Source organism: Lynx canadensis, chromosome D3, assembly GCF_007474595.2.
Source record: "Lynx canadensis isolate LIC74 chromosome D3, mLynCan4.pri.v2, whole genome shotgun sequence".
NCBI classification, from domain to species: Eukaryota; Metazoa; Chordata; class Mammalia; order Carnivora; family Felidae; genus Lynx; species Lynx canadensis.
In genome coordinates, this window is record NC_044314.2 from 77,523,413 (window position 1) to 77,551,337 (window position 27,925).

The following is a 27,925-nucleotide window of genomic DNA, read 5'->3' on the forward strand; positions in this document are numbered from 1 at the left end:
CTCCGGCATCTCACCGCTGTGTCGGTGCAGGTAGGGGATTGAGCTCGAGCTAGCTCGAATAAAGGCTCTTTGCTTTTGCATCGGACTTGGCTCCCTGGTGGTCTTTAGGGATCACGAATTCTGGGCATAACAGTGAGAGATACTCAATTTACGACAGTATAAAAGAAATATGAGTTTGTGGGAAGGAGGTTTCAAGTGTTATGTACTTGTTTGCCTTTGTGACTTCTATTTCCTAAAACTGATAGCAGAGCCATGGAAGCATTTGAGGAAAGTCATGCCCAAAGCTGGGCTTATGTGGTCAGAAGCCTATAACCAGGGCAGTGACAAACTGATAGCACCCACCCGTTGGTTTGTTATTCCAACAGAGGACACTTATGGTGGATTAGGACTGCCATGCTGGTAAAAAGCAAAAGATGGAAAGTGAAGAGACATGAGAAGCATCAGCTTTAGGAAATGCCAAGTTCCTCTTGGGACAAATTTTTGGGGAAGAATTCCAGCTCAGGAAGAACTATGAATAAAATGAACATTCCTAAGGTCCTGAAGACTTGGTTTCATGAATTGTGTCAGCATTAGGTGATGGAAAGAGCCTGCCTTCCTCCCTAGCAACCTTACTACTGGATTTTAACCATTCCTGGTCTCCTTGGCCGGTTGTACTGCTGGCTTCTACTTCAGGCTGACTTCCAGCCATAGTCTTCAGATAGATAAGAAGCTGTTGTTTAAGAAGAAAAGAACTGGGAGGAAAGTCTTGGATTCTAGTCCTGGCTCTGAAAATATGCTGTATGGCCTTAGGTTCCTCCAAAATAAAAATGAGGAGGGATGGACTTAATTTGCTCTCATTCTGCCATTCCGTGCATGAATCTGGCCATTTTCTGGTAGAAAATAAAAATGGGGGAACAGCACATTCTCTGTGAGCCACTTGAAGCCAAGAGGTTGTATCTTTGTAGCCTTAGTACCTTACTACTGTTATTAACCATTGACAAAATTGTGGTGAGAATGGCTTGAGATTCAAAAGACCCAGATTTGAATACAATTATTGGTGCTGACTTGGTAACTGAGCAAATCTGATCCTGAGCACCTTAGGATCTTCATCTGCAAAAAAGCTGCAATGAGATTTACAACAACCTTACACCTCTTCAGAATTAATGACTATGGGAAAACAAGAGTTGTGCACATGAAAAGAACTCTGTTGGTTTCAAGCTCTTGGATTATCCCAGGTAACGATAATTTACTTCCTAGGTAGGTGCAGGATGACCATGTATTGCTTGCCCTAATTTTAGACAAAAGACTATCCAGAATAGGCTGTGATTCTTTCATCCGCTTCACTTTTGATGAGATTGTGCTGAAAGCTTTAGCCTGGTACAATGATTCTTTCGGGCTAACACAATAATCAAACAAGGCTTACTGCCTTGCTCAGCAGAAACAAAGCAGCTTAAGAGCCCACTTGGGAATTCAGTTTCCTCTCTACACATCAGGTTTGAGGCAAGTGTCTCATCTGGCAGCTGAAATCCAGCAGAAATCTTTAAAGAACCATGTCATAAAGCCTCATTCTCTTTTAGCTGATTAAAAAAAAGAATATAGGGGCGCCTGAGTGGCTCAGTTGGTTATGTGTCAGACTTTGGCTCAGGTCATGATCTCACAGTTCATGGATTCAAGCCCCGCATCGGGCTCTGTGCTGACAGCTCAGAGCTTGGAACCTGCTTTGGATTCTGTGTCTCCCTCTCTCTCTCTGCCCCTCCCCTGCTCGTGCTCATTCTTACTCTGTCTCTCAAAAATAAATAAAAATGTTAAAAAATAATTTTAAAAAAATAAAAAAAATATAAACATACAGCCCACATACCTGGTGTGCAAATGATTTCTTTATTCCTTAGTTAATAAAAAATTCATTCATACCATTGCTCATCTTTTATGAAAATATACCAGAATGTTTCAGTTAAAGACATTTAAGCATTTGGAATTCTAAATTAAGTCCTTTTCTTCTCCCCTCAAGCCCCACATTAGTGAGATTCCTGCTTAGTGCTCCAGAGACCATTCTGGCCTAAGTATTTCCCCAGGCCGTTTCTTCTGCCTGGTGAGATAAAAAGGAATCGAAAACAGTTTACCTATCAATAGAAGCTGCTGCTTTGAAAAAGTCTTTCTTCAGGGGCAAATTTCATCAGCCTGACTGAAGCTTGCCCAGTTCATAGGCAGGCTGGGAGAAAGATGCTGGTTTGCTGCCCTCTACAGGCTGCACTCAGCGAGCTTTGGTTAGTTGGAGGAAGGAGGGAGGAATCCTCAAGGATCTGGAAAGAAATGAAACAAGTTAATGCCGAATAAACCGAGAGTGGGTGGGGGAAAATGATTTGTGAACATCAGCCTACCATTCAAGAAACCACAGCATTTAGGACATGTAAAGAGGGCCACTATATCTTGTTAAGTGAAAACATGCACAGCTTGATTTGATTTTCATAGAAACAGACTTAGTTATACCAGAATGTTAAACTTTGGTTATCTAGGTGGTGGAATAATAGGTAATTTGCATTATATTCTTTTTACTTATCTGTATCACCTAAACATTCTATAATATATATTATTCTAGTAATAAGCTAGTTAAAAAGTATATTAAAAGTGTCTAGTATATAAAAAGTGTCTAGGCAGATACCATATGACTTCGCTCATATGAGGACTTTAAGACAAAGAACAGATGAACACAAGGGAAGGGAAGCAAAAAATAATATAAAAACAGGGAGGGGACAAAACACAAGAAACTCTTAAATACAGAGAACAAACAGAGGGTTACTGGAGGGGTTGTGGGAGGGGGGATGGGCTAAACAGCTAAGGGGCATTAAGGAATCTACTCCTGAAATCATTGTTCCACTATATGTTAACTAACTTGGGTGTAAATTTAAAAAATTTAAAAAATTTTTTAAAAAAGTGTCTAGGGGCTCCTGGGTGGCTCAGTTGGTTGAGCATCCAACTTTGGCTCAGATCATGATCTCATGGCTCGTGGGTTCGAGCCCTGTGTTGGGCTTTGTGCTGACAGTTCGGAGCCTGGAGCCTATTTTGGATTCCTTGTCTCCCTCTCTCTCTCTGCCCCTCTCCCACTTACACACTCTCAAAAATAAACATTAAAGAAAAAAAAAATTAAGTGTCTGTACTAAGGGGACTTCCTTGGTGCTAGTAATATTCTGTTCCTTGATCTAGATGCTTTATGTCTTCATCAAACTGTCCACTTATAACACATGCACTTCTCTGTATAGTATACTTCAATGAAAATGTTTTTTTTTAAGTTTATTTATTTACTTTGAGAGAGAGAGGCAGAGAGAGAGGGAGACAGTAAATCCCAAGCAGGGTCCATGGTGTCAGCAAAGAGCCCAACGTGGGGTTCAAACTCACGAACTGTGAGATCATGACCTGAGCTGAAACCAAGAGTCAGATGCTCAACCGACTGAGCCACCCAAGGGCCCCCAAAATGATTTAAAAAAAATTTTTTTTTCAACGTTTTTTATTTATTTTTGGGACAGAGAGAGACAGAGCATGAACGGGGGAGGGGCAGAGAGAGAGGGAGACACAGAATCGGAAACAGGCTCCAGGCTCCGAGCCATCAGCCCAGAGCCTGACGCGGGGCTCGAACTCACGGACCGCGAGATCGTGACCTGGCTGATGTCGGACGCTTAACCAACTGCGCCACCCAGGCGCCCCATGATTTTTAATAGGTGGTTGTACAGGAACTCTCATTCGTTGGCGGGAATGCAAAATGGGACAGCCACTTTGGAAGGCAGTTTGGCAATTGCATACAAAACTACACAAACTTTTATCATACGATCCAGCAGTCTTGCTCCTTAGTATTTACAGCGACTTTATTCATAATTGCCCAAAACTTGGAAACAATCAAGTTGTCCTTCAGTAGGTGAATCAAATGTTAATACTGTGTGAGTGTATAGGGACAAGGGGCATATTGGAACCCTTTGTATTTACTGCTCAGTTTTGCTGTGAACCTAAAACTAAAAATTAAGGTTGCTTTTTTAAAAAGTGGTTGTACTTCCCTTAGAATATGCTAAAAACTACTGAACTGTACATATTACATGAATAAACTGTGGTTTGTGAACTATCTCAATAAAGCTTTTTATTTCACTTATTTATTTTTTTTAGAGAGAGAGTGTGAGCGAGGGAGAGGGGCAGAGAGAGAAAGAATCCCAAGCAAGCTCCACGCTCAGCGCAGAGCCCGACCTGGGGCTCGATGCTATGACCCTGGGATATGACCTGAGCCAAAGTCAAGAGTCAGCTGTTCAACCGACTGTGCCATCCAGGTGCCCCAAAGCTTTTTATTTTTTTAAGTGGTTGTATCCATAGATTAAAACAGATATAAAAGTACCAATACATGCTACAATATGGATGAACCTTGAAACTATTATGCCAAGTGGAAAAGCCAGACACAAGAGGCCACATCTGTGAAATGTCTAGCATAAGCAGAAACAGACTAGCTATTGCCAGGGTAGGGAGAAGCGGAGGGGTTGGGGAGGGTGGAGTGACTGCTGATGGGTAAAAGGTTTCTTCCTGGGATGATGAAAATATTCTGGAATTAAGACAGCTGTGAGTCATGTATAACTTTGTGAGTGTACTAAAAGCTTAATTGGATACTTTGAAAGGGTGAAAAGCAGTGGTGAATTTTGAAACCTTCTAAATAGCTGTGTGCATAGAGCTGGAAAATAAATATCTTTCAAACACTGTAGCTTAATGCACATTAAAGAATTAGTTTTAATTACGAGTGGCCATACATTAAGATGCCTATTTCTTTTTATTTTTATTTTTTTACATTTATTTATTTTTGAAAGACAGAGGGAGACAGAGCACAAGTGGGAGAGGGGCAGAGAGAGAAAGAGACACAGAATCCGAAGCAGGCTCCAGGCTCTGAGCTGTCAGCCCAGAGCCCGATGCGGGGCTTGAACCCACAAATCGCGAGATCATGACCTGAGCCAAAGTCGGACGCTCAACCGACTGAGCCACCCAGGTGCCCCAAGCTGCCTATTTTGTCAGTGCTCTTGGTTGAATGAGAACTGGAATCAGTATCTAGGAAAGCATTTACCTTTAAGAGCAGGATTCAAGTGAAAGTCCCAGTTTCTGACTCAGGAGCATCAGACTGTGGTCAGCAGGGGTCTATTAGAGGCAGCAGTTCTCCGCAGCGAGAATCCAGTTTCAGGCACGCCAAGTCATCTGACCGTGTGGGCCCAATGTTAAGTATTGCAATTGGGAGCTTCTTCTCTCGGGCAGTGAGGATGAACCTGTAACCAGAGTAAACCTTACAAGGAAAAGACACAGGTAAGAACTCTCAATGCAGTTAGAGGTAAACCTAACAGGGAGCCTCTCCAGGGCTCTCCAGCCCGCAAAAGGGGCCATTCCCACCCTGACCAAGTCAGATACCTGTAAGGATGATCCCACTACCAAGAGGGAGTCAGCTTCTTTTACACGCCTGTGCACAAAGTCAACCTTGTCAGGGTTCACTGTGTCCCCGAAGAAAACGACATCTGGTTTCAGGGGGCCTCCACATCGGCAGGACGGGACCCGAAAGCTCCGTACCTGCTCCTCTGTGAGAAAGACGTCGCCGTCAGGAGCCAGGCCATGGGCCTCAGCACTCCAGGTGGGGTTCAGAGCTTCAAAACGCTCTTGTAACACCTCCCGGGGAATCTGTTCACCACAGTTCAAGCAAAGGACCCTGAAACCAAAGAAGAGGCTGACTGAACAACTGGTCCCGAGAAGGCATGAAGCTGCCAAAAACATCTCATCCCCAACCAGTTGTAGCTCCTCCAACACTGTTCACTGTTCCTAGCACCCAGTCTTTCCCCCAAGTTAGGAATACCTTCTCATGTTAACTACCACCCTTCCTTACCTTCCTCCTACTGCCAACTCTAGAACAAGCAGTGTACCTCTGCTTTCCTTACTTACATGGCCTGCTTAACCTGTTGGCTCATTTTTATCCTTAGTGCAGCTGCAAATGCTTTACCAAATGACTTCCTTAGTGCCCAAACCGGTGCTTTTCCTCCCTCCCTCTCCTCCTCCAGGGTGATTGTTGCTGTCCATCACCACCGTCCCTCTAAAACACTCTTCCCCTTGGTGTCCTAACCCAGTGACTTGTTTCTCTCCTCACTTCCCTAATCATGAGTTCATGTGAGGGCAAGAACTTTGAGTCCTTTGACCACTATGCTATGGCCACCACCTAGACTCCACCTAGGAGTCTATAGGCTCCTGCCTATAGACAGGAGCCACTCAATAAATAGCAGTTATTTTAAGAGACCAGCCAGGGGGGCGGGGGGGAGGTAAAGTAGACATGATATAATTTTTGTATCTGAGTGATGGTACATGGGAGTTCATTATACTACTTTCTCATTGGGAAGATTTGGAACTTTCATCAGGAAAAGAAAAGTTTAATGGGGCCAGGGCCATCATTAGCTCTCAAATTCCCCTGATACCACCTTGATCTGGGTCCTTCAGGCTGACCTCCCTGAGCCACACTCTCTAATCCTGTGTGGCTTTCCTCAAATGCTATTTTTATCACATTGCTTTCTTGCTCAGAAACCACTAATAGTCCCTTTTGGTCTCTCACAAAAGACCCAAATTGCACTGTACTATTTTCAGATGCACCCATGATTTGGGTCTAGCCTTTCCAGACAATCTGATTTCACAGTAGTCTCCACAGAGGCCAGGCCAGACTCCTCTGGGCTCTACAAATCCTCTTCATTTAGAAAGCCCTCTCCCCTCTTTTGTTCAGTCAGACCTGAGCCAGACTCAAGCCCCACCTTTCCCATAAAAGCTTGACCGATTACTCGAAGCTTTACTAAATCTGTTTCTCTGAACCTCTAAAGCAGGTCTATCACGGACCACATAATTTAACAATCACATATGGAGTTGTCTGTTGTTAAACATGTTATTTTTGGATCCCCCCCACCCCCAGGAGATTACAAAGTTCTCACATATAAAGTAGAGCATGTTTTATGCTCTTTGGTTTTGACCCCTCCACACCACCAATAGCACACCACACGTTGTGGCACCCAATAAATATTTTATGATTGGCAGGAGGATCTCTGGGGCTTAATAATAAGGAAATGGTCTCCAGTTAGCTTCAGGTTATTTCCAGGGCTACATGTGTTCATTCCATCAATATTTACTGGGTTCTATTTGCCAGGCTGTACTGTGTTCTATGTGTCCAGGCATCAGAGATCCACCAGCTTATCGACTGTGCTGTTGGTGCTTTGCTCATAGTCCCCTCAAGACACCCTACAGCCACTTGTACACAGTTCTCTTATAAGCAACTTCTTGCATCTCTCTTGCTTAGGGGGTTTACTGGCCAAGGAGTTGCAGAGTCAGTCTTAGGGAGTTAATTCCCCTAGAAAGACCCTCAACCATTAAAGGATGGGACATGGTAGATAAATGCCCAAGCTTCCTCAACTTTCAGTGAGACAATTCTGAAGTATGCTCCAGACAGAGGGCCCCTCAAAGAATTGAGTTCCAGCTCCCCAAAGCAGCAACCCATTCATTAACATGCCCTTTTCTTGACTTTTCTTGCCTACCCTGTTTCATTTCCCCACTCCCTCAATGAGTTTGCTGGGATCAACTCCAAAATAAACAACTTGCTCCCAAATCCTTTTCTCAAGATCTAATGAGGACAAAGTGGTCAAGACAGCCAAGGTCCTTGTTCTCATGGAGCTCACATTTCTGCATTCACACTATTTACACCTTCCTGCACCTGTGCATGCATCCATGGAGTTCTGTCAGGCGCTGACTCCCTGCTTTAGTGTGCAAGGCATCCACATTTTGGGTCACCAACCAGTACAGCTTTCCGAGTCTCTCCCAGTTGCTCAAGGCCCAATGTGCAGGGTTAGGCTGGAGGGAGGAGAACCGAGGCCAGCCGACAAAGTTTCTCGCCCAGTACCGCTGGCGGACTGGAGCACTCCGTAGAAAATCCCCATGCTGGATGGGTTTCCGGTCAGTGCGGGCATAGAGTCCCACCTTTTCTGACCTGTAGTCTGGGATCCCCGACTCAGTGGAGATTCCTGCCCCAGTCATCACTAGGAGTCTCTTGGACAGGGTGATGAAGCGCTGTAACTCTCTGATCTTCTCAGGGTCTAGAGGTGGACTTGGTGGCACAAATAACCCAATGGATCCATGTGAGCACTGCTGGCTGATGTTCACCATCCAGCGGCCTTTCGCTGCCCTGAGAGTCCACCTACAATTCATCTTTGTTCTAGAGAGAAAGAAACCTGATGGGAGAAAACAAATTTTAAAAACTAAGGCCGCCAAAGGGCACCTGGGTGGCTCAGTCTGTTGAGCGTCTGACTTCGGCTCAGGTCACAATCTCGCAGTTAATGAGTTCGAGCCCCACATGGACTCACTGCTGTCAGCGCGGAGCCCACTTCAGATCCTCTGTCCCCCACCCCACCCCTCCCCTGCTTGCATTCTCTCTCTCTCAAAAATAAACATTAAAAAAATATATATATATAATATATATATATCATATATATAGGGGCACCTGGGGGGCTCAGTCAATTAAGTGTCCTACTTTGGCTCAGGTCATGATCTCATAGTTTGTGGGTTCGAGCCCCGCGTCAGGCTGTGTGCCGACAGCATGGAGCCTGGAGTCTGCTTTGGATTCTGTGTCTCCCTCTCTCTCTGCCCCTCCCCTGCTTGCACTCTCTCTCTCTCTCGCTCTCAAAAATAAATATTAAAAAAATGTTTTATATATAATATATAAAATACATATAAATATATAGATATAATATTTATAGTATATGATATCTATATAAATAAAACTAAGGTAGCTGAAACTAAAAACAGAACTACCCTATGATCCAGCAATTTCACTATTAGGTATTCACCCAGAGGATACAAAAAGACAGATTTTAAGCGGTATGTGCACCCCAGTGTTTATAGCAGCATTATCAACAGTAGCCAAACTATGGAGACAGCCCAAATGTCCATCAACTGATGAATGGATAAAGATGTGGTATGTATATATAATGGAATATTACTCAGTCATCAAAAAGAATGAAATCTTGGGGCACCTGGGTGGCTCAGTAGTTAGGTGTCTGACTCTTGATTTCAGCTCAGGTCATGATCTCACAGTTTGTGAGATTGAGCTCTGCTGGCGCAGAGCCTGCTTGGGATTCTCTGTCTCCTCTCTCTCCCTCCCTGCCATGCTTGTGCATGTCCCCCCTCTCTCAAATAAATAAATAAACTTTAAAAAAGAATGAAATCTTGCCATCTGCAATGACGTGGATGAAGCTAGAATGTATTATGCTAAGCACAATAAGTCAATCAGAAAAAAATACCATATGATTTCACTTATTTGTGGAATTTAAGAAATAAGACATATGAACCTAAAGGAAGGGGGAGGAAAAAAAGAAGAGAGGGAAACAAACCACAAGAGACTCTTTAAAAAAAATTTTTTTTTTAGGGGTGCCTGGGTGGCTCAGTCAGTTGGGTCTCTGACTTCAGCTCAGGTCATGATACCAAGTCTTGTGAGTTCAAGCCCTGCATTGGGCTCTGTGCTGACAGCTCAGAGCCTGGAGCCTGCTTTGGATTCTGTTGTCTCTCTTTCTCTCTCTCTGATCCTCCCCCACTCCCACACTGTCTCTCTCTCTCTCTCTCTCTCTCTCTCTCTCTTTCTCAAAAATAAATAAACATTAAAATTTAAAAAAATTTTTTTTTAAGTTTATTTATTTTTGAGACAGAGAGAGACAGAGCATGAATGGGGAGGGTCAGAGAGAGAGGGAGACACAGAATCTGAAACAGGCTCCAGGCTCTGAGTTGTCAGCACAGAGCCCGACGCGGGGCTTGAACTCACAGACCACAAGATCATGACCTGAGTCGAAACTGGATGCTTAACCGACTGAGCCACCCAGGTGCCCCTAAAAAAATTTTTTTTAATATTTATTTTTGCAGGAGAGAGAGACAGCATGAGTGGGAGAGAGGCAGAGAGAGAGAGAGGGAGACACAGAATCTGAAATGGGCTTAAGGCTCTGAACTGTCAGCACAAAGCCTGACTCGGGGCTTGAACTCAAGAACTACCAGATCATGACCTGAGCTGAAGTCAGACACTTAACCGACTGAGCTACCCAGGCACCCCAACAAACCACAAGAGACACTTAATGACAGAAAACAAACTATGGATTGATGGAGGGAGGTGGGTGGGAGATGGGCTAGATGGGTAATGGGTATTAAGAAGGACACTTGTGATGAGCACTGGGTGTTGTATGTAACTGATGAATCACTGAATTCTCCTGAAACCAATATTGCACTTCATGTTAACTAAAATTTAAATTAAAAAAAAAAAAAGACCCCCAAAACAAAAACAAAACTAAGGAAGCCATCAACTGATGAATGGATGAACAAAATGGGGTCTATCCATATAAGGAAATTTACCTATAAACATAAAGTTCTGATATATGCTATAATATGGATAAACATCAAAAACATTATGCTAAGTGTAAGAAGTCAGTCACAAAAGGACAAATACTATATGATTCCACTTATATAAAATTTCTAAAATACACAAATATATAGAGACAGAAAGTAAATTAGTAGTTACCAGGGACTAGAGGATGCATCAGAACTTTATTTATTATTTTTTTTAGTCTTTCCCTTAGGCTTTTTTAAAATTCAAGGATAATTAACATGTAGTATTATATTAGTTGCAGGTGTACAATATGATGATTCCACAATTCTATAAAGTAGTCATTGCTCATTACTAGAAGTACATGCTTAATCCCCTTCACCTATTTCACCCATCCCCTCACCCACTTCGCCTATGGCAACCACCAGTTTGTTCTCTATATTTAAGAGTCTGTTTTTGGGGTGCCCGGGTGGCTTCAGTCAGTTAAGTGTCTGCCTTCAGCTCAGGTCATGATATTGCAGTTCATGAGTTCTAGCCCTGCATTGGACTCTCCATGCAGAATCTGCTTAGGATCCTCTGTCGCTCTCTCTGTGTCCCTCCCTGACACATGTTCGCATTCTCTCTCTGTCAAAAATAAATAGACATTTTTTTTAAAAAACGGCTTTCGGGGCACCTGGGTGGCTCAGTGGGTTAAGTGTCCAACTCTTGATTTCAATCAGGTCATGGTCTCACGGTTTGTGGGTTCAAGTCCCTTGCTGGGCTCTGCACTAGCAGTGAGGAGCCTGCTTGGGATTCTCTCTCTCTCCCTTTCACTCTCTCTGCTCCTTCCCCAACTCACTCATGCACTCACATGTGCTCTCTCTCAAAATAAACTAAAAATGTTTTTAATAGAGTCTGTTTTTTTGCTTATCTCTTTTTTCTTTGTTCATTTGTGGTTTTTTTTCCTTAAATTCCACGAGTGAAATCATGTGGTATTTGTCCGACTTATTTCACTTAGCATTATATCCTCTAGATCCATCCATGTTGTTGCAAATAGCAAGATATCCTTCTTTTTTTAATATTTTTTTTAATGTTTATTTACTTTTGATAGAGACAGAGCATGAGCAGGAGAAGAGCAGAGAGAAAGGGAGACAGAATCTGAAGCAGGCTCCAGGCTCTGAGCTGTCAGCACAGAGTCTGACGCGGGGCTCGAACTCACCAACTGTGAGATCATGACCTGAGCCGAAGTCAGATGTTTAGCCAACTGAGCCACCCAGGTGCCCCAAGATATCTTTCTTAAGGCTGAGTAATACTCCTGTGTGGAGTGAGTGTGTGTGTGCATGAGTGTGTGTGTGTGCTGACATCTTTATCCATTAATCTATGGATGGACACTTGGGTTGCTTCCATATCTTGGCTATTATAAATAATGCTTTAATAAACATAGAGGTGCATATATCTTTCCAAATTAGTGTTTTTGTTTTCCTTGGGTAAATATCCAGTAGTAGAATTACTGGATCATAGAGTAATTATATTTTTAATTTTGTGAGGAAACTCTGTACTGTTTTCCACAGTGGCTGCACTAGCTTGCATCCCCACAAATAGTGCACAAGCGTTCCTTTTTCTCCACATCCTCACCCACACTACTTATTTCTTGTCTTTGATTTTAGCCATTCTGTCAGGTGTGAGGTGATTATCTCATTTATAGCCGGAAAGCAAAGGCAGCATATAGGCATCAAACATCAACAACTTCCTCCAATTTCAACATTAGGAAAAGAGAGAATACCAGACTAGACTCTTCATGGAAGAGCACACCACTCTTCAAGATGTGGTCTTGGGAGAAAAAAAAAATTGAACTCGACAGTGATCAAGTCTCTAGAGTTTAACAATTTATAGGAAATACAGAGGCCAAAGCAATGTTAGATGATATCATCGGTCCATCCATGAAGTTCAGGCCATGGGAAACTCTACAGGACAGAAAAATCAGCTTCTTCAACAAATAAACTGCAAGAGATAGAAGTAGATCTGAAGGGGGAATGATAGATTAAAGAGATTTAAAGACATACCAACCAAATGTAATCTGTGGGCCTTATCTGGAACTTTACAACACTAATAATTGGAAAATTGAACATTAACTGTATGTTTGATATTAAGAAATTATTGTTTTGGGGCCGCCTGGGTGGCTCAGTCGGTTGAGTGACCGACTTCAGCTCAGGTCATGATCTCATGGTTTGTGAGCTCAAGCCCCGCGTCAGGTTCTGTGCTGACAGCTCGGAGCCTGGAGCCTGCTTCGGATTCTGTGTCTCCCTCTCTCTCTCTGCCCCTCCCCCACTCGTGCTCTGTCTCTGTCTCAGAAATAAACATTAAAAAAAATTTTTTTTAAATTTTTTTTTTTCAACATTTATTTATTTTTTGGGACAGAGAGAGACAGAGCATGAACGGGGGAGGGGCAGAGAGAGAGGGAGACACAGAATCGGAAACAGGCTCCAGGCTCTGAGCCATCAGCCCAGAGCCCGACGCGGGGCTCGAACTCACGGACCGCGAGATCGTGACCTGGCTGAAGTCGGACGCTTAACCGACTGCGCCACCCAGGCGCCCCCCAAAAAAAATTTTTTTAATAAAAAAAAGAAATTATTGTTTTTTACATATGGGGGCTTCTGGTTGGCTCAGTCAGTAGAGCATGCAACTCTTGATCTCAAGGTTGTGAGTTCAAGCACCATGGTGGTCTTAGAGATTGCTTTAGGAAATTTAAAAAATACATATTTAAAGAAGTGTTTTATGTATGACAAATGGTATTGTGATTTTTTTAAAAGTCTTCATCCTATAGAAGTTACAGACTGAAACATTTGGGTGAGATGATATGTCTGGGAGGATTTATTTCAAAATAATATAGAGGGGGCAGAGTAGATAGAAATATACTGTATAAATGAAACAAGATTAGCCAAGAGTTGTTCATTTTTGAAGCTGGGTGATAGGTCTGTGAATGGGGTTCGTTATATTATTCTATCTCCACAATAAAAAAAATTTTATATAGGGCACCTGAGTGGCTCAGTCGGTTAAGTGTCCAACTTTGGCTCAGGTCACAATCTCACGGTTCATGAGTTCAAGCCCTGACTCAGGATCTGCATTGGTGGTGCTGAGCCTGCTTGTGATTCTCTCTCTCCTCGTCTCTCTCTGCCCCTTCCCCACTTGCTCTCTCTCCCTCTCTCTCTCTCTCCGAATAAATAAATAAACTTTAAAAAAGAAACAACAGAAGTGCCTGGGTGGCTCAGTTGGTTAAGCGTCTGACTTGGGCTCAGGTCATGCTCTCATGGATCATGAGTTCAAGCCCCATGTCGGGCTCTGTGCTAACAGCTCGGAGCCTGGAGCCTGCTTCGGATTCTGTGTCTCCCTCTCTCTTTCTGCCCCTCCCCTGCTTGTGCTCTCTCTCTCTCTCTCTCTCTCAAAAATAGATGTCCTAGTGTGCCTAGGATAGTGGTAGTGCAGAAATGCCAAAAGCTATGAGATAAAGTAACAATGCTTATATCTTTTGAATACTTTAAAGGCTTAAGAGATATGATCTGAAAAGTGAAGGGAAAAAAAGAATGGAGTACTTTGAAGAGAAGCTAAAATGTGGAATGTTTCACCTTAAAGGTAGATAAAACTCTAATATCTGGACCCTATCAGCAGTCATATAGTATTTGAAGAAAATATATTTGAAATTAAATGTACAAAGTGAACTAGGATAGGTAACTTAAAAGTATGCCTCCCTCATGTTGCCCTGGATCTAAACAAAGATAAAAGCAAGGGTACATGATTATCAACAATACAGAGATAAACAAGAACTAAACTTAGCCTAAAAATATATGGACTAACTGTAAGGAAGGAATTGCAAATAAAGAAAAGCTTGGGTAGCACTGTCATTTCCCACAAATAGTCCACCCTAAATGGGATTTGGGAGGTTACTGATGAGATTTCAAAACTCATCCAATTTATATCTATAAGCTGACAACCCAAAAGGTATCTGATAATCAGCAAAGTTGTACACTGAAATATTTATGGGATGGGTGATGAGAGCCAACAGCATGATATTGAAAAATGACTGGGGAGTAGGAATTTGTTGGCATTGCACATAATACTGTCCTCTTGAAGACAAAATCTAGGTTTAAGAAAATGTATCAGAGAGGAGTACAGGTTTTTGCATAATCTAAGAAGACTCTCCATCCAGACCATACTACTTCCGGTGGCAGATTGCATGCTTATCTGAACAACCTACAAATAATGAATTAATCAGTGACTTCAGTATCTTAAAGGATGGGCCCCCCAAATAAACAAGAGTATCTTTCCCTGGAAAGGTGCAGCCTCCTCCCCGCCCCCTCCCCCCCCCCCCCACACACCTAGAGTGTATTTATAACCTTACTTTGTAATCCAAATCAATCTTTTGCAGAATTTGGGAGGGTGTGAGCTAGCTCAGGATGTAAGAACTCAAGAATGTACTGAACATTGGGGCTCCAGGCTTATAGAGTAAACTGACCCTTGCCAGGGGTGTACTACCTTCTCCCCACTATCCCCCACAAAAAGATATGAGAAAATAATCCCATCGTGGCCAGTTTCAGGCTACCAATGGTTTAACAACTGGCTAGCAAGTTCCTAAATGTCTAACAATTGGCCTTCACCAGGAAAAACTGATTCCGGCCCACCTTTCCTGAGTCCCATGAAGCCTGACCTGAAACAACAAGGCTCCATTTTTATATCTTTTTAAAAATTTGTTTTGGTCAAGAATTTCTAGGGGCGCCTGGGTGGCGCAGTCGGTTAAGCGTCCGACTTCAGCCAGGTCACGATCTCGCGGTCCGTGAGTTCGAGCCCCGCGTCAGGCTCTGGGCTGATGGCTCAGAGCTGGAGCCTGTTTCTGATTCTGTGTCTCCCTCTCTCTGCCCCTCCCCCGTTCATGCTCTGTCTCTCTCTGTCCCAAAAATAAATAAACGTTGAAAAAAAAAAATTAAAAAAAAAAAATTTGTTTTGGTCAAGAATTTCTAATACCTTCCACAAAATAAAATCTTCTCGCCACACTGGACTATTGCATAACAACCCAAGCCAATCTTGTCTTCTTGACCTCTTAAGAACCTACAACCAGAGGTCTACTATGCTTGGCCATCAGATGGAAATTAACTTAAAATGGTTGGTGAATCTTCCAAGACTTTTTGCATTCAAGAAAAACTGTACATTTTGGTTTATTTAAAAAATGGTGGAAGGGACTCTAAAAAAATGTGGATTTTATTTTATTTTTTTTTTCTTCAACGTTTTTATTTATTTTTGGGACAGACAGAGACAGAGCATGAACGGGGGAGGGGCAGAGAGAGAGGGAGACACAGAATCGGAAACAGGCTCCAGGCTCCGAGCCATCAGCCCAGAGCCTGACGCGGGGCTCGAACTCCCGGACCGTGAGATCGTGACCTGGCTGAAGTCGGACGCTTAACCGACTGCGCCACCCAGGCGCCCCAAAAAATGTGGATTTTAAAAAGGGAGTGTAAAATAAAAATTGGTAAAGCAGGACTCTAGCATAACATAAGACCTATTCTGTCTGTCCCAATAAAACTGGCTGGTCAGAAATAAACTTCTTATAAACTTCAAAAGAATAATAGCTTACTCCCGATATCTTTTAAATCTTTTAATAGGGAATTGTTATTCCATCTATGTCTACATCTAAAGACGTCTCCCTCAGAGGAATACACTTATAATTTTAGTTCCTACCATCCCTTGGGAAACCGTGTGTTCCATAAACCTACTTCCTATTTTATAAATCAGAAATATTTCTTCATAAGCTAAGAAGCATATTTGAATTCCAGTATGCCAAGTGTTGATGCAGTTGCTGCTCAGACTTTTCTGACTTTTGATTTTTATGGCTTTTGGTTTTATTACTGTAACTAAGCACATGCACATCTTTTATTCTACTTTCCCATATTCTTTTAGTTTACCCTCAATTGCAAACACGACATTCTAACAAAGCTTTGACGTATTATTTAACATAATGCAGAAATTCTCTAGTGACACGCACCCCATATGTAAACATTATTTTATGCCTGGCTTTCCAGATCTAGTTCCAGGACCCCGATTTCTCTAGAAATCCACAGCAACACTTGAACCGCTGAACAAATACAGTCTGGATTCCTGAGACCAAAGGGCTCGGGAAAATCGCTGAAAACCTGCTATACTGGAACAGCTGCTCTCTGCCAGGTACTACTAAACGGCAAAAAGTTTATATAGAATCCCTCACAACAAATTCACAACGTCTAGAAACCTGCAACCCCCACAGAACACTTACCTTCCACACCTTAAAGAACACTTTACGTCTGACGACGCGACGGGCTGGCTCCTTTTGCATTTTGGGAAATGCAGTCCAGGAGGCAGAAATGATGCCAGGAAAACTATAAGTCCCACAATCCTCTGGGTGTCACAGATGAGGGATCCAGATTGTGTAGTAGCGCCCCCATCTGCGTTTCCTGGTCAGAGGTGTTGAACAGTCACAGGAGCGAAATGTGCCCGCTGTCTCCTAAGCCAACATGTTAGTGTCCCTTTGAGAGAAGTTGTTAGAGTTTGAAGACGAGTGTGCTCAGTGCAAAATAGTATATCTAAACAGTACTAAGTTACGAATTCATTGTTAAGACAGAAGCTTTAATAATGTATCTAGATTAGACTCATACTGAACTTCAGTGATTATGATCCTTTGCACTCACTGTGAGGAAATCAATTTCCCACCTTGTAGTGGGGTGTGAAGAAATACATTAATAAATATCTGAAAAATTCATGTTTTTGCAGTTTATATGAAAAACTAAAGCCACAGATAATATACAAGGAATAATGTGTTTATTCACTTGGCTTCTCCAATTTTCTTTATTCTCTTTTGTGGTTTTATTACATTAACCAGCACAGTGCCCAGGTCTAACTCCCAGAGATTCTGATTTAATTGGTCTGAGGAGATGCCTGGGCATCAAGACGGTTTACAAGCTTCCCAGTTGTTTCTAATGTTTTTAATAATGAGAACCGCTGTTCTGTAGCATCACCTAAATAAGACATCAATCAATTTGTGTTTTAGAACATCAATCAAAGGGCAGCTTACTGGAACCTTGAAGACCACCTAAGGAGCTACTTCCCCTGTTTTAAGATAAACTGAAGCCCAGAAGTGTATTGTGGAAGCTGGAGTCAGAGTTTGACTCCTGATCCTCTCACTGAATGTGTGGAGGTAAATATCTGTAAAGTCACCCAGTTTAGGAGTTTGGGAGCAATACCTACACAACAACTCAGATAGGTCACACTGCTGGGACAATCACCTGACATGACAGGTTTTTTGTGCCTTAGTTAACCTGACCACATTGGCTGAAAGAAAGGACCAAAATGTAGACTGGAAATTTTTACTAAGTCAAAAAAATTGCAATCAGGAATATTTCCTGCACATACGGGTATTGGATCAAAACCTATTAAAATGCCAAAACACTGACATTTTCTCCCCCTACCCCAAGTTTATTAAGAAAAATTTCAAACTCATGTTGTTTTTTTCAGTTTGCCAAGTAGAATGAACATCGTTAATTGAGAGACTGACTAATACAGAACTATTGTGCTTTTAGGCCCCCCAAAATCTCATGTTCCTGGGAGAAGTTAGCTGACTTTTCAATTTTTCTTAGTGCTGGAAAGTCATCCGTGGAGGATGAAGTCATCCAAGACAGCTGGTAAAACACACAGTGTCACCATACCAGGAATTCATGACTACGTCCTTGATTGGATCAAAGTAAAATAATATAAAATTAATCAAGTTACTAGTCTTTTTTTTTCTTGATAATTTTTCCTACCCTGGCAGTTATGCCTGTGGGGGGAAAAAAGCTACACATCAGCATCAAATAGGTCTTTTAAAGATGTCATTTTCTCACCTAGATGATGATTATATGAATGATCACTGAGGAATACTTTGAACGTTTCATGTTTGATTTTTTTTTTTAAGATTTTAAATAATCTCTAGATTTTAAGTCACCCTAGGGCCACCTGGGTGGTTCAGTCAGTTAAGCCTCTGACCCTTGATTTCGGTTCAGGTCATGATCTCATGGAACCAAACTGTGAGATCAAGTTGGCTTCAGCACAGAGCCTGCTTGGGATTCTCTCTCCTCTCTCTCTGTCCCTCCCCCGGCTTATGCAAGTGCGCACACACACTTTCTCTCTTTCCCCAAAATAAGTAATCTCTACACCCAACCTGGGGCTGGAATTTACAACCCCCAGATTAAGAGTCATATGTTCCACAGACCGAACCAGCTAAGTGCCCCTCATGTTTGAAATATTTTATAATAAAATGTTGGGGGAAATGTAATTTTCTTAGAGACTATTTACATCTTAATGAGTAGCAAAAACCAAAAGTATTTTGGAGAATATAGTTCAGGGATGAAAGAAGTCTGAATATAGATTTCTGACAGCTTTCCACTTGTCAAGGGAAAAACAGGCAGTGGGAGCGAAAGTTACTTCAAACTTCGTGAACTGTGAACATTTCTATGAAAATAGCCTTTTCCAGCCTATCTCCTCTGAATTAAGGTGTCCAGCAGAAAACCCTTTGGGATTAAAAAAGAATTCTTAAAAAACAGAAAGAAAGAATTACCATATGACCCAGAAATTCCCCTTCCAACTATATACAGAAACGAATTGAAAACAAGGATTCAGATGGATATTTGTATGCCACTGTTTGTAGAAGGATTGCTCACGAAAGCCAAAGATGGAAACGAAGCAGATTCATAGAATAATGGATGGATAATAAAATTCCATACAATAGAGTATCAGCCATAAAGAGGAATGAAATTCTGATATATATACTACAACATGGATAGACCTTAAAACATTATGAAATAAGCCAGACAAGCGCCTGGCTGGCTCAGTCGGAAGAGCATACAACTCTTGATCTCGGGGTCCTGAGGCCCGCGCCATGGGTGGAGTATTAAGTATTATTACTTAAATAAATAAACTTAAAAAAAAAAAAAAAGTCAGACGCCAAAAGTCAAATAGTGTGATTTCGCTTATATGAGGTACCTACTGGAGTCAAATTCAGCGACAGAAAGTAGAATAGAAGTTTCTAGGGGTTGGGAGAGGGAGAAATAGGAAAGGGAGTTAGTGTTTAATGGGTACAGAATTTCGGTTTGGGATGATGAAAAAGTTCTGGAGAGGTATGGTGATAATGCTTGCAAACAATGTACATCATGCCACTGAACTGTATACTTAAAAATGGTTGGAATGGTACATTTTATATTACGTATAGTTTACCACAATTTTTTTAAAAACACTATTTTGGAGAAGATAGTTACGCTGTGGATCGGGAGCCAAGGGAACAGCATGCTGATACAGCCCATTTTCATCTGCTGCAATTCATTCTATGAATTAAGTTATTAGCATATTTCTCTCCCATAATGCTTTGCTTCAGGCTCCATCAAAGCTTAGTTAAGTGAAATCAAGAAACGAAATCCTTAGAAACAGCTCAGGCATTTTCAAGAGATCTTCATATGGTTGTATAATTTTTAACCAAAGAACAATGGATCGTTTTCCAGTACGACTCAAAACTCACTTTTCTGTAATGGGAAGCTTGCCTATTGGGGATGATGAGTAGGGGGCGTTACTTGCTAGCTTTGCGCAGTGGCAGTATCGTAGCCAATGAGGTTTATCCGAGGCGCGATTATTGCTAATTGAAAACTTTTCCCAATACCCCGCCGTGACGACTTGAAATATAGTCGGCATTGGCAATTTTTGACAGTCTCTACGGAGACTGAATATTTCAGTACAAAAAAAGAGTAGTTTTTTTTTTTTTTGGTGGACTTTGGGCTGCTTTAGGGGGTGAAGTGGCAAGTGCTATTTGGTTTTCTGTTTCTTAAAAGTTGTTTTTCCCCGTCTTTGTTTCGGGGGGAGGAGTAGTATACTAGTTCGCAGTTAGTTATCTTTTTTTGGTTTTATCTTAGTTTTCTCAGCTGTTGGTGTTGTATTCTCTGTTGTTTTTTGCCAGGCTGACGTCCGACATTGCACGAATGCTTGCTGTGACCCTTGCCCACGTAGTCAGTACGTAGCTACTACTTGTCCTTTTTCGGTTCACTCTGGCTTTTCCTGTCTTTCCACTGATCACTTTTTTCACTGTTTTTAACTCGAAATTCATTTAACCTGGTCATCTCTGTGATGTCATGACGATTTGCATAAGATTACCCAGCATCCCCAGCGAATGCACTCTCACTTACAAAATCTGAATATTCGACACGAGTCGATCCAACAACAAGAAGCCTCAGGTGCAGACCAGTCTTAAATATAACTGCTGGAAGCAGAACGCATCGTATACACGAATTTCCGCCTGGAGTCGCCCACCCTCACTGTAAAGGTGGTTGTCATCTGTGGGGGAGCAAGGTGCGTGCTTACGATCTTCAGCTTTGCGCAGTGGCAGTATCGTAGCCAATGAGGTTTATCCGAGGCGCGATTATTGCTAATTGAAAACTTTTCCCAATACCCCGCCATGACGACTTGAAATATAGTCGGCATTGGCAATTTTTGACAGTCTCTACGGAGACTGAATATTTATGTGTCGAAAAGAAGCTTGCGGAACAGCTAGCTGTAGCCTGAGCTGGTTATTTTTTCAATGGTGAGTGTTACCGTTTCCAGCTGATCGTGAGCACCTATACAGTACTTGGTGAGGTTATTTCCCCCAAGTCTGAAATGTGTATGAGGATCTTTTATTATGGCAAAGTAACGTGCTTTATAATTATGTGTCTGACCCCGTTGAGAGGTACGGATTTTCGAGGGTCGGAGGGAATGAATCTTGACCAAGTGCTTCTTAAAAGCCCCCGGAGGAAAAAAATGCTCTACTTTTACTTACTCAGGCCCCATTATGACGTTCCAGGCAGAGCTGTGCTGGAAACCAAGTCACCTTAATTCTAGTGTTGTACTGGGTTCTGCTACACTGGCTACCTCTAGTCTTGTTCTCTCCCTAGGGAGGCCAGAGGTGTCCCAGGACAGACGCCCTCAAGAAGCCCACCCTTGCTCCTGGCAGATCCAGGTGGACGTGCGTAGGCCATCTCCCATCAAACACTCCTCCGGTCTGTAAGCAAAAGGATTTGGTTATTAAGGGCTAAGGTGTGGTGGACAGGCACCTATTGCTTCAGGGCAGCCTTGGGGAAAACCGCCCCAGCGGTAAATTAGACCCAATCGCTGCTTCGGGGAGTTCAGTTTTGAGACAGGCCGCAAGTAAACGAACAGATGAGCTAGAAAATTACAGATTATTTCAGTGCTATGAAGAAAATAAGCAGGGAGCTGTGGTGGAGCCATCATTCTTTTCTTTTTTCTTTCTTTTTTTTTTTTTTTACAAACAGCTCTTTTGAGTTATAATTGACATTCAATAAATCACACATTTTTAAATACACAATGTTATTGTTTTTTTAATGTTTATTTATTTTTGACAGAGGGAGAGAGAGAGCATGAGCGGGGGAGGGGCAGAGAAAGAGAGGGAGACACAGAATCCGAAGCAGGCTCCAGCCTCTGAACCGTCCGCACAGAGTCGGATGCGGGGCTCGAACTCACAGACCGCGAGATCGTGACCTGAGCTGAAGTTGGACACTCAACGACTGAGCCACCCAGGCGCCCCTAAAGCACACAATTTTATAAGTATTGAGACATGTACACCGAAGACACCATTACAATCCAGAGAGTGAATACATTCATCACTCCCCTCCCTACCTCCCTGTCTCTTCCCACTCCCTTCTGTTGCTATAGTTGGCAATTTCCAGAGTTGTATATAAATGGAATCGTATGGTATGTGACATTTGGAGACTGACTTTTTAACCAAACATAATGTCCTTGAGGTCCATCCAGGTTGCATGGATTAATAGCTCATTCATTTCTCTTGCTGAGTAGTATTCCGTTTATGGAAGTACGGGATTTATTTCAACCATTCACCCTTTGAAAGACATGTGACTTGTTTCCAGTATTTTGCCATCACCAATAAAGCTTCTAAGAACATTCCTGTACAAGTTTTGTGTGAACAAGGGTCCCTGGCTGGCTCAGTCAGTAAAGCATGCGACCTTTGGTCTTGGGGTCGTGAGTTCAGGCGCCATGTTGGGCCTAGAGCTTACCGAAAAAGGAAAAAAGGGGGGCTGGGTGGCTCAGTTGGTTAAGTGTCTGACTCTAGATTTTAGCTCAGGTCATGATCTCATGGTTCGTGGGCTCGAGCCCCCTCTTGGGCTCTGTGCTGGTAGTGTGGAGCCTGCCAGGGATTTTCTCTCTCTCTCTCTCTGCCTTTCCCTTGCTCAAGTGCCATCTTTCTCTCTCTCGCTCTCAAAATAAATAAACTTAAAAAAAATTTTTTTAAGGAAAAAACCAAGTTTTGTGTGAGCATAAATTTTTAATTCTTTGGCCATATGGGAAATTACATGTTTAATTTCGTAAGAAATTGCCAGATTACTTTCTAGAGTGGCTGCATCACTTTACTTTTCTTTCTTTTTTTCTTTTAAAGTAGGTTCCATGCCCATCATGGGTCTTGAATGCATGACCCTGAGATCGAGGGTCACATGCTCTCCTGACTGAGCCAACCAGGTGCCCCCACTTTATTTTCCATGTGAAGTCTTTAAAAATCTAGACAACCCCCCCCCCCCCCGCCTTTTTTCTTTCCTTCATGACATTGATTTTTTGGAAGAATCCAAGACAGGTATCTTGCAGGAGTCCCACATTCGACTTCATCTGATTGTCTTCCAAGGTGTTGATTAACATATTCCTTTGTCACCCTATATTTCCTGTAACCAAGACTTCCCAGCTTGATTAGATTCAAGAGAACTTCAAAGGTGGCTCTGTGAACTTTGTACTGCACCTTCCATTTTTCAGTGATGCTGAATTTAAGCACCTGGTTAAGGCAGTAACTGCTCTCTCTCTACTGTAAAAGTAATCCGGTGTCTGTGGAATGAACACTTGCCATAGGAACCATTTGATACTTAAAAGCCCTTTGCTTTCCATGACCACTCTTCTCAACTACTTCCTGATCAGCCATCAAATCCGGCTGAGTAAGATAAATTAATGTCACTCCTTCTATAGAACCCAGGATAGGTTTCCTAGGACTGGGGGAGACCCTGCATTTACGACCTATGGTCCCAGGAATTCAAGAAGAGTCCTCAGATAAGCCAATGTATCAGAACTGAGCAAACCTGATGGAAAGAAGAGGTCAGTGATAATTGCTCAAAGGGGCATCCTGGAGACCCCATGTTAAGAACTTTAAGAGGAACCAGGTGTGCTATCCAGAGGCTAGAATTTCCTTTCTTTTTAAAAACTTTTAATGTTTATTTTTTAAGAGAGAGAAAGAATGTGAGCAGGGGGGGAGCAGAGAGGGACGGAGACACAGAATTGGAACCAGGCTCCAGGCTCGGAGCTGTCAGCACAGAGCCCGACACAGGGCTCAAACTCATGGACCACGAGATCATGACCTGAGCCGAAGTTGGACGCTTAACCGACAGAGCCACCCAGGCGCCCCACAATGTAAGTATCCTTGATGGTGTGATCTGGAAATGCGCCCCAACCATTTCTTCCCACCTTAGTTGGTTGCCAGGATGGCTAATCAGGGTATCAAACCAGGTCTGAAGGAAATAGACAATGGTGCTCCCTCCCATGGCAAATTTTGTGTTGATGAGAATGTCAGAGGATCCTCTGGCAAACACTGACCCATGTGGTGTGGGGGTGTGGGTGGGAGTGAGTTTTTTAGAATTTATAATAGCAAGTAAGTAAAATAATGACTAATTGGTAAGCAAACACAAGAGAGAAAAAGCATGGAAAAACCACTGGAAAGATGAACAAATAGCTTAAGGAAAACAAAATGATGTTTTTATTTTTTAAAAAAGGTAAATTTTATAAAATATCCATGTGATAATTTGCTCTCAGCTCTATCAGAATCCTCTTTTGGCTGGGTAATTTGAGTTGCAATGACTTTTTTCTTAAGTTGAAGTAAAATTCACGTAACATAAAATTAGCTGTTTTAAAGTGAATCCATGTGATTTTAACATATTGTTTTCTATTTTACAACCTAATTTTTTTCTGGTTACAAAATTATTGCATGTTTGTATGTAAAATCCAAGCATCCTATATATATGAAGAGATAGTCAGAGACTCCCCCCCCCCATAATCCCACTTCAACCACTAGAAGAGAAAGCCACAGGTAGATGAGACTATTCCTCCAAATTGTTCTATTCCTATATTAACATAATTGTTAACAAACATTGAATTATACTCTACATACAGTTCACCATTTCCTTTTCCTTTAGGAAAATGCCTATGCATGGGCATTTGGGATGTTTCCAGTTTTTCCTGATTATAAGCAATGCTCCAATGAACATCCTTGGATGTACAGCTTTGCCTGCTCGTGGGATATTTCTAGGAAAATTCTCTGTAAGTCTGATCGCCTGCACAAAGGCCATGTGTATTTTGCATTTTGCGAAGTGCCCCCAAGTCAGCTTCCCCAAAACTATACCAGTATTTGCCCACAAAGCCATGTAGGGAGAGCATCTGGAGAATGTTTGATGTATATGTTTGCACATGCTCTGTAGATTTCACAAGGCTCCACCCGATTAGGGAAGGAAAGAGGGAGGGACATGAATTCACATCCAGTTCCAACACTTGTTTATTCCCAGCTCCTTTCCAGACAGAGAGCAAGAAGAGTCTGGGTTGGGTGAGGTAATCCTGACCCCATCCCCCTCTGCCATGTAGGGAAATATCTTTGGAAACATCAGCTCCTGTGGAGCCAACACTTACCCCACCCTCCCATCCTGTTGCCCCAGCCATCCTGGACCCCCTGGCTCCAGAGCACAGAAAGCCTGGGCTCCGAGGGCTATCTCAGCAAGAAAAGGACTCACCAGCCCCCAATCTTCTTAGTGTCCAAATCACTGCAGACTGTCTGCAAGAATCTCTGGCTTCTCGAGGTTAAAAATATCCTATGCTGGAGGGGCCATCAGTGTCTGGCTCAGAAGAGAACTGGCTCTCCATTGCTGGGGAAATTAACTAAAACCAATTGACTTTTTTTCTGTGAAGCTTTGAAGCCAGACTTTTAACTGGGTTAAAATCCTTACTCCACTATTTGCTAGGTATGTGACCCTTCCTTAACTTCTCTGTGCCTCAGTTTCCCTGGATGTAAAAGGAGTGTCGTGATCTCATCCATCTCAGAGGCCAGCGGGTCTCCATCCTGGCTGTGTACAAGAATTGGCTGGCAAGCTTTTAAAAATCCTGATGTCCAGGCTGTATTCTAAGCCAATTAAATCTAAGTTTCTGAGGGCTAGTGTTCTGGGCAAAGATGTATGTATTTTAAAGTTTCCCAGATGTTTCTGATGTGCCATAGAGATTTTGTGAGTATTGCATGATATTGTGAGTATTGAATGAAAAGTGCTTCTGCTGGTGCCTGACGCAGAGTTGAATGCTTTGGTAGGGGTTGTGGGACCAATCATCTAAGCCTGGGTGGTGGTCAGGGAAAGCTTCCTGGAGGAGGGGTTAGCTGAGCTGTGAACCAAAGGAGAGGAGTTACCCTGGCCAAAGAGAACAGGATGAATTTTAGCAGGAGTAACAGCACCTGCAGGCATCTGGAGCCTGGGGGATGTGGCCTCCAGAGGAATTGAAAGTCATTCTCTGTGACTGGAGCTGAGAAGGGAGAAAGTAGACATAGTGGGTCCCCTGATGAGGTTAGAGGTCAGAGAAAATCACTGTGTTTTATGCTGGTATCCTGAAGGATTATTTCAGCAGGATGGTAAGATACCCAGACCATGTCTTCCCTCCCAATTCAGAGGCAGCAGGGCCTTCCTAAGGCACTGTGTCCAAGCCAGCTGGGGAGCTCCAACTTACCAACAATCGGCAACACGCCCCCCCCATGCTCCCATTCACGAGCCGGCCCATGGACTCTCAAGTCAGAGAGTCCTGGCTTTGAATCCTGACTTTACCACTTTGTACCTAATGGGGCCTCTGGCAGGTGACTTCACTTACAAGCCTCAATTTCCTGGCCTGTAAAACAGGCATGAAACCCCCATTAGACTTTTGCAAGGATTAAATGAGGTGATGTAAAAGATAGCACGGTGCATCCCACATGTCAAACAGTAAATGTTTCCAATGATTATTCTTTTTATTTTTTTTTTCAACGTTTATTTATTTTTGGGACAGAGAGAGACAGAGCATGAACGGGGGAGGGGCAGAGAGAGAGGGAGACACAGAATCAGAAACAGGCTCCAGGCTCCGAGCCATCAGCCCAGAGCCTGACGCGGGGCTCGAACTCCCGGACCGTGAGATCGTGACCTGGCTGAAGTCGGACGCTTAACCGACTGCGCCACCCAGGCGCCCCTGATTATTCTTTTTAAAGATTATTATTATTCTGTGGCGCCTGGGTAGCTCAGTCGGTTAACTGTCTGACTTTGACTCAGGTCATGATATCCTGGTTCATGAGTTCAAGCCCTGCATAGGGCTCTGTGGCGGTACAGAGCCCGCTTCAGAACCTCTGTCCCCCTCTCTCTCTGTCCCTCCCCTGCTGGTCTTTTCTCTCTCTCAAAACGTATAAACTTAAAAAATAAAAATAGGGGCACCTGAGTGGCTCAGTCAGTTAAGCATCCAACTTCAGCTCAGGTCATGATCTCACAGTTTGTGGGTTTGAGACCCGCGTCAGGCTCTGTGCTGACAGCTCAGATCCTGGAGTTGCTTCAGATTCTGTGTCTCCCTTTCTTTCTCTCTGCCCCTCCTCTGCTCGTTCTCTCTCTCTCTCTCTCTCTCTCTCAAAAAAAATTAATTTAAAAAATAAAAATAATTATTCCAAATAATGATTCTGTAATGACAAGTATTAATATTATTAATAATATTCACAATCTTGATTCTGCAACCCTTTGGTGGCTGGATAGATTCCCAAATCTGTCCTTTTTCTCTCCCAGCCCTAAAGTCCCACTTTGGTTCTCCCATGATAATTAGAGCTTTAATTTCTCAGCTCTTTTTCTGCATTTTTCTTGTTGTTCAATCTACATAACAACCTTGGGAGGCATATGTTTTATTATCCAGATTTTACAGTTAAGGCAACAGAGGCTCAGAGTGGTTAAGCCACTTGCCCCAAACCACCCAGATACATATTACACCTGCAACCTCATACACATTCACTGATGAGAAAACTGAGGCTCAGAAAGATGAAGTATCATGCCCAAGGTCACACACTTGGCAGGTGGCAAGGCTGGGATTTAAACCCTTGTCTGTCCTATGACTTCTGGACCCTAAGGGTTCCTCCCAGAGGACTGAAGTGCCTGCTAGGATTCGCCTTCTAAACCACCTGGAGAGATAAGCAGGGGAGGCTGGAACCTTTCATTCTTGCTGCCCTTACTCTGGGGCTCTTTTGAAGACCAGCCCCTTCTGGAATGCCCTTCCCACCAACTGCCTCCTGTTCTTCAAAAATCAGGTCAGTGTTCACTCTTTTCCAGGAAATATTTCCAAACCTCAATTGAATCACTCTTAAGCTACTGGTTCCCCTTCATGCAAACATCTGCAGTGTCATATTTACAATGTTATTTTATTTTATTTTTTTATTTGAGAGAGAAAGAGAGAGAGAGAGCACAAGGAGGGGAG

At 42.7% G+C, this 27,925-nt stretch overlaps 1 protein-coding gene and 2 non-coding genes across 4 annotated transcripts; 2 read left to right on the forward strand and 1 right to left on the reverse strand.

Moving 5' to 3' along the window:
- Positions 1 to 1,838: 1,838 nt before the first annotated feature.
- On the reverse strand, positions 1,839 to 16,691 carry SIRT4 (sirtuin 4). Of its 2 annotated transcripts, none has more exons than XM_030336550.1 (5): positions 16,641 to 16,691; positions 7,718 to 8,231; positions 5,554 to 5,689; positions 5,063 to 5,275; positions 1,839 to 2,279 (listed from the first exon to the last, which is right to left on the reverse strand). In XM_030336550.1, exons 2-4 carry the CDS (start codon positions 8,206 to 8,208, stop codon positions 5,123 to 5,125), a joined length of 780 nt encoding a protein of 259 aa, XP_030192410.1. In that variant the 5' UTR covers positions 8,209 to 8,231; positions 16,641 to 16,691; the 3' UTR covers positions 1,839 to 2,279; positions 5,063 to 5,122. The 2 variants fall into 2 exon arrangements, with proteins under 2 accessions (XP_030192410.1, XP_030192409.1); XM_030336549.1 differs by having other exon boundaries at positions 5,398 to 5,689.
- A 3,273-nt stretch (positions 16,692 to 19,964) lies between these two features.
- Positions 19,965 to 20,105, forward strand: LOC115498894. Its single transcript, XR_003964004.1, has one exon. It is a non-coding gene; the product is annotated as a U4 spliceosomal RNA (small nuclear RNA).
- A 642-nt stretch (positions 20,106 to 20,747) lies between these two features.
- Positions 20,748 to 20,888, forward strand: LOC115498893. Its single transcript, XR_003964003.1, has one exon. It is a non-coding gene; the product is annotated as a U4 spliceosomal RNA (small nuclear RNA).
- Positions 20,889 to 27,925: the final 7,037 nt, after the last annotated feature.

Excerpts from the sequence above, each read along its gene's own strand:
- SIRT4 (XM_030336549.1), bottom strand. The coding sequence starts at position 8,208 with ATGAATTGTAGGTGGACTCTCAGGGCAGCGAAAGGCCGCTGGATGGTG. Across the intron at positions 5,690-7,717 it reads CTCCATGGATGCATGCACAG|GGTCCTTTGCTTGAACTGTG; the intron begins GTGCAGGAAGGT and ends CTTTGGTTTCAG. Across the intron at positions 5,276-5,397 it reads TAGTGGGATCATCCTTACAG|GTTTACTCTGGTTACAGGTT; the intron begins GTATCTGACTTG and ends TTTCCTTGTAAG.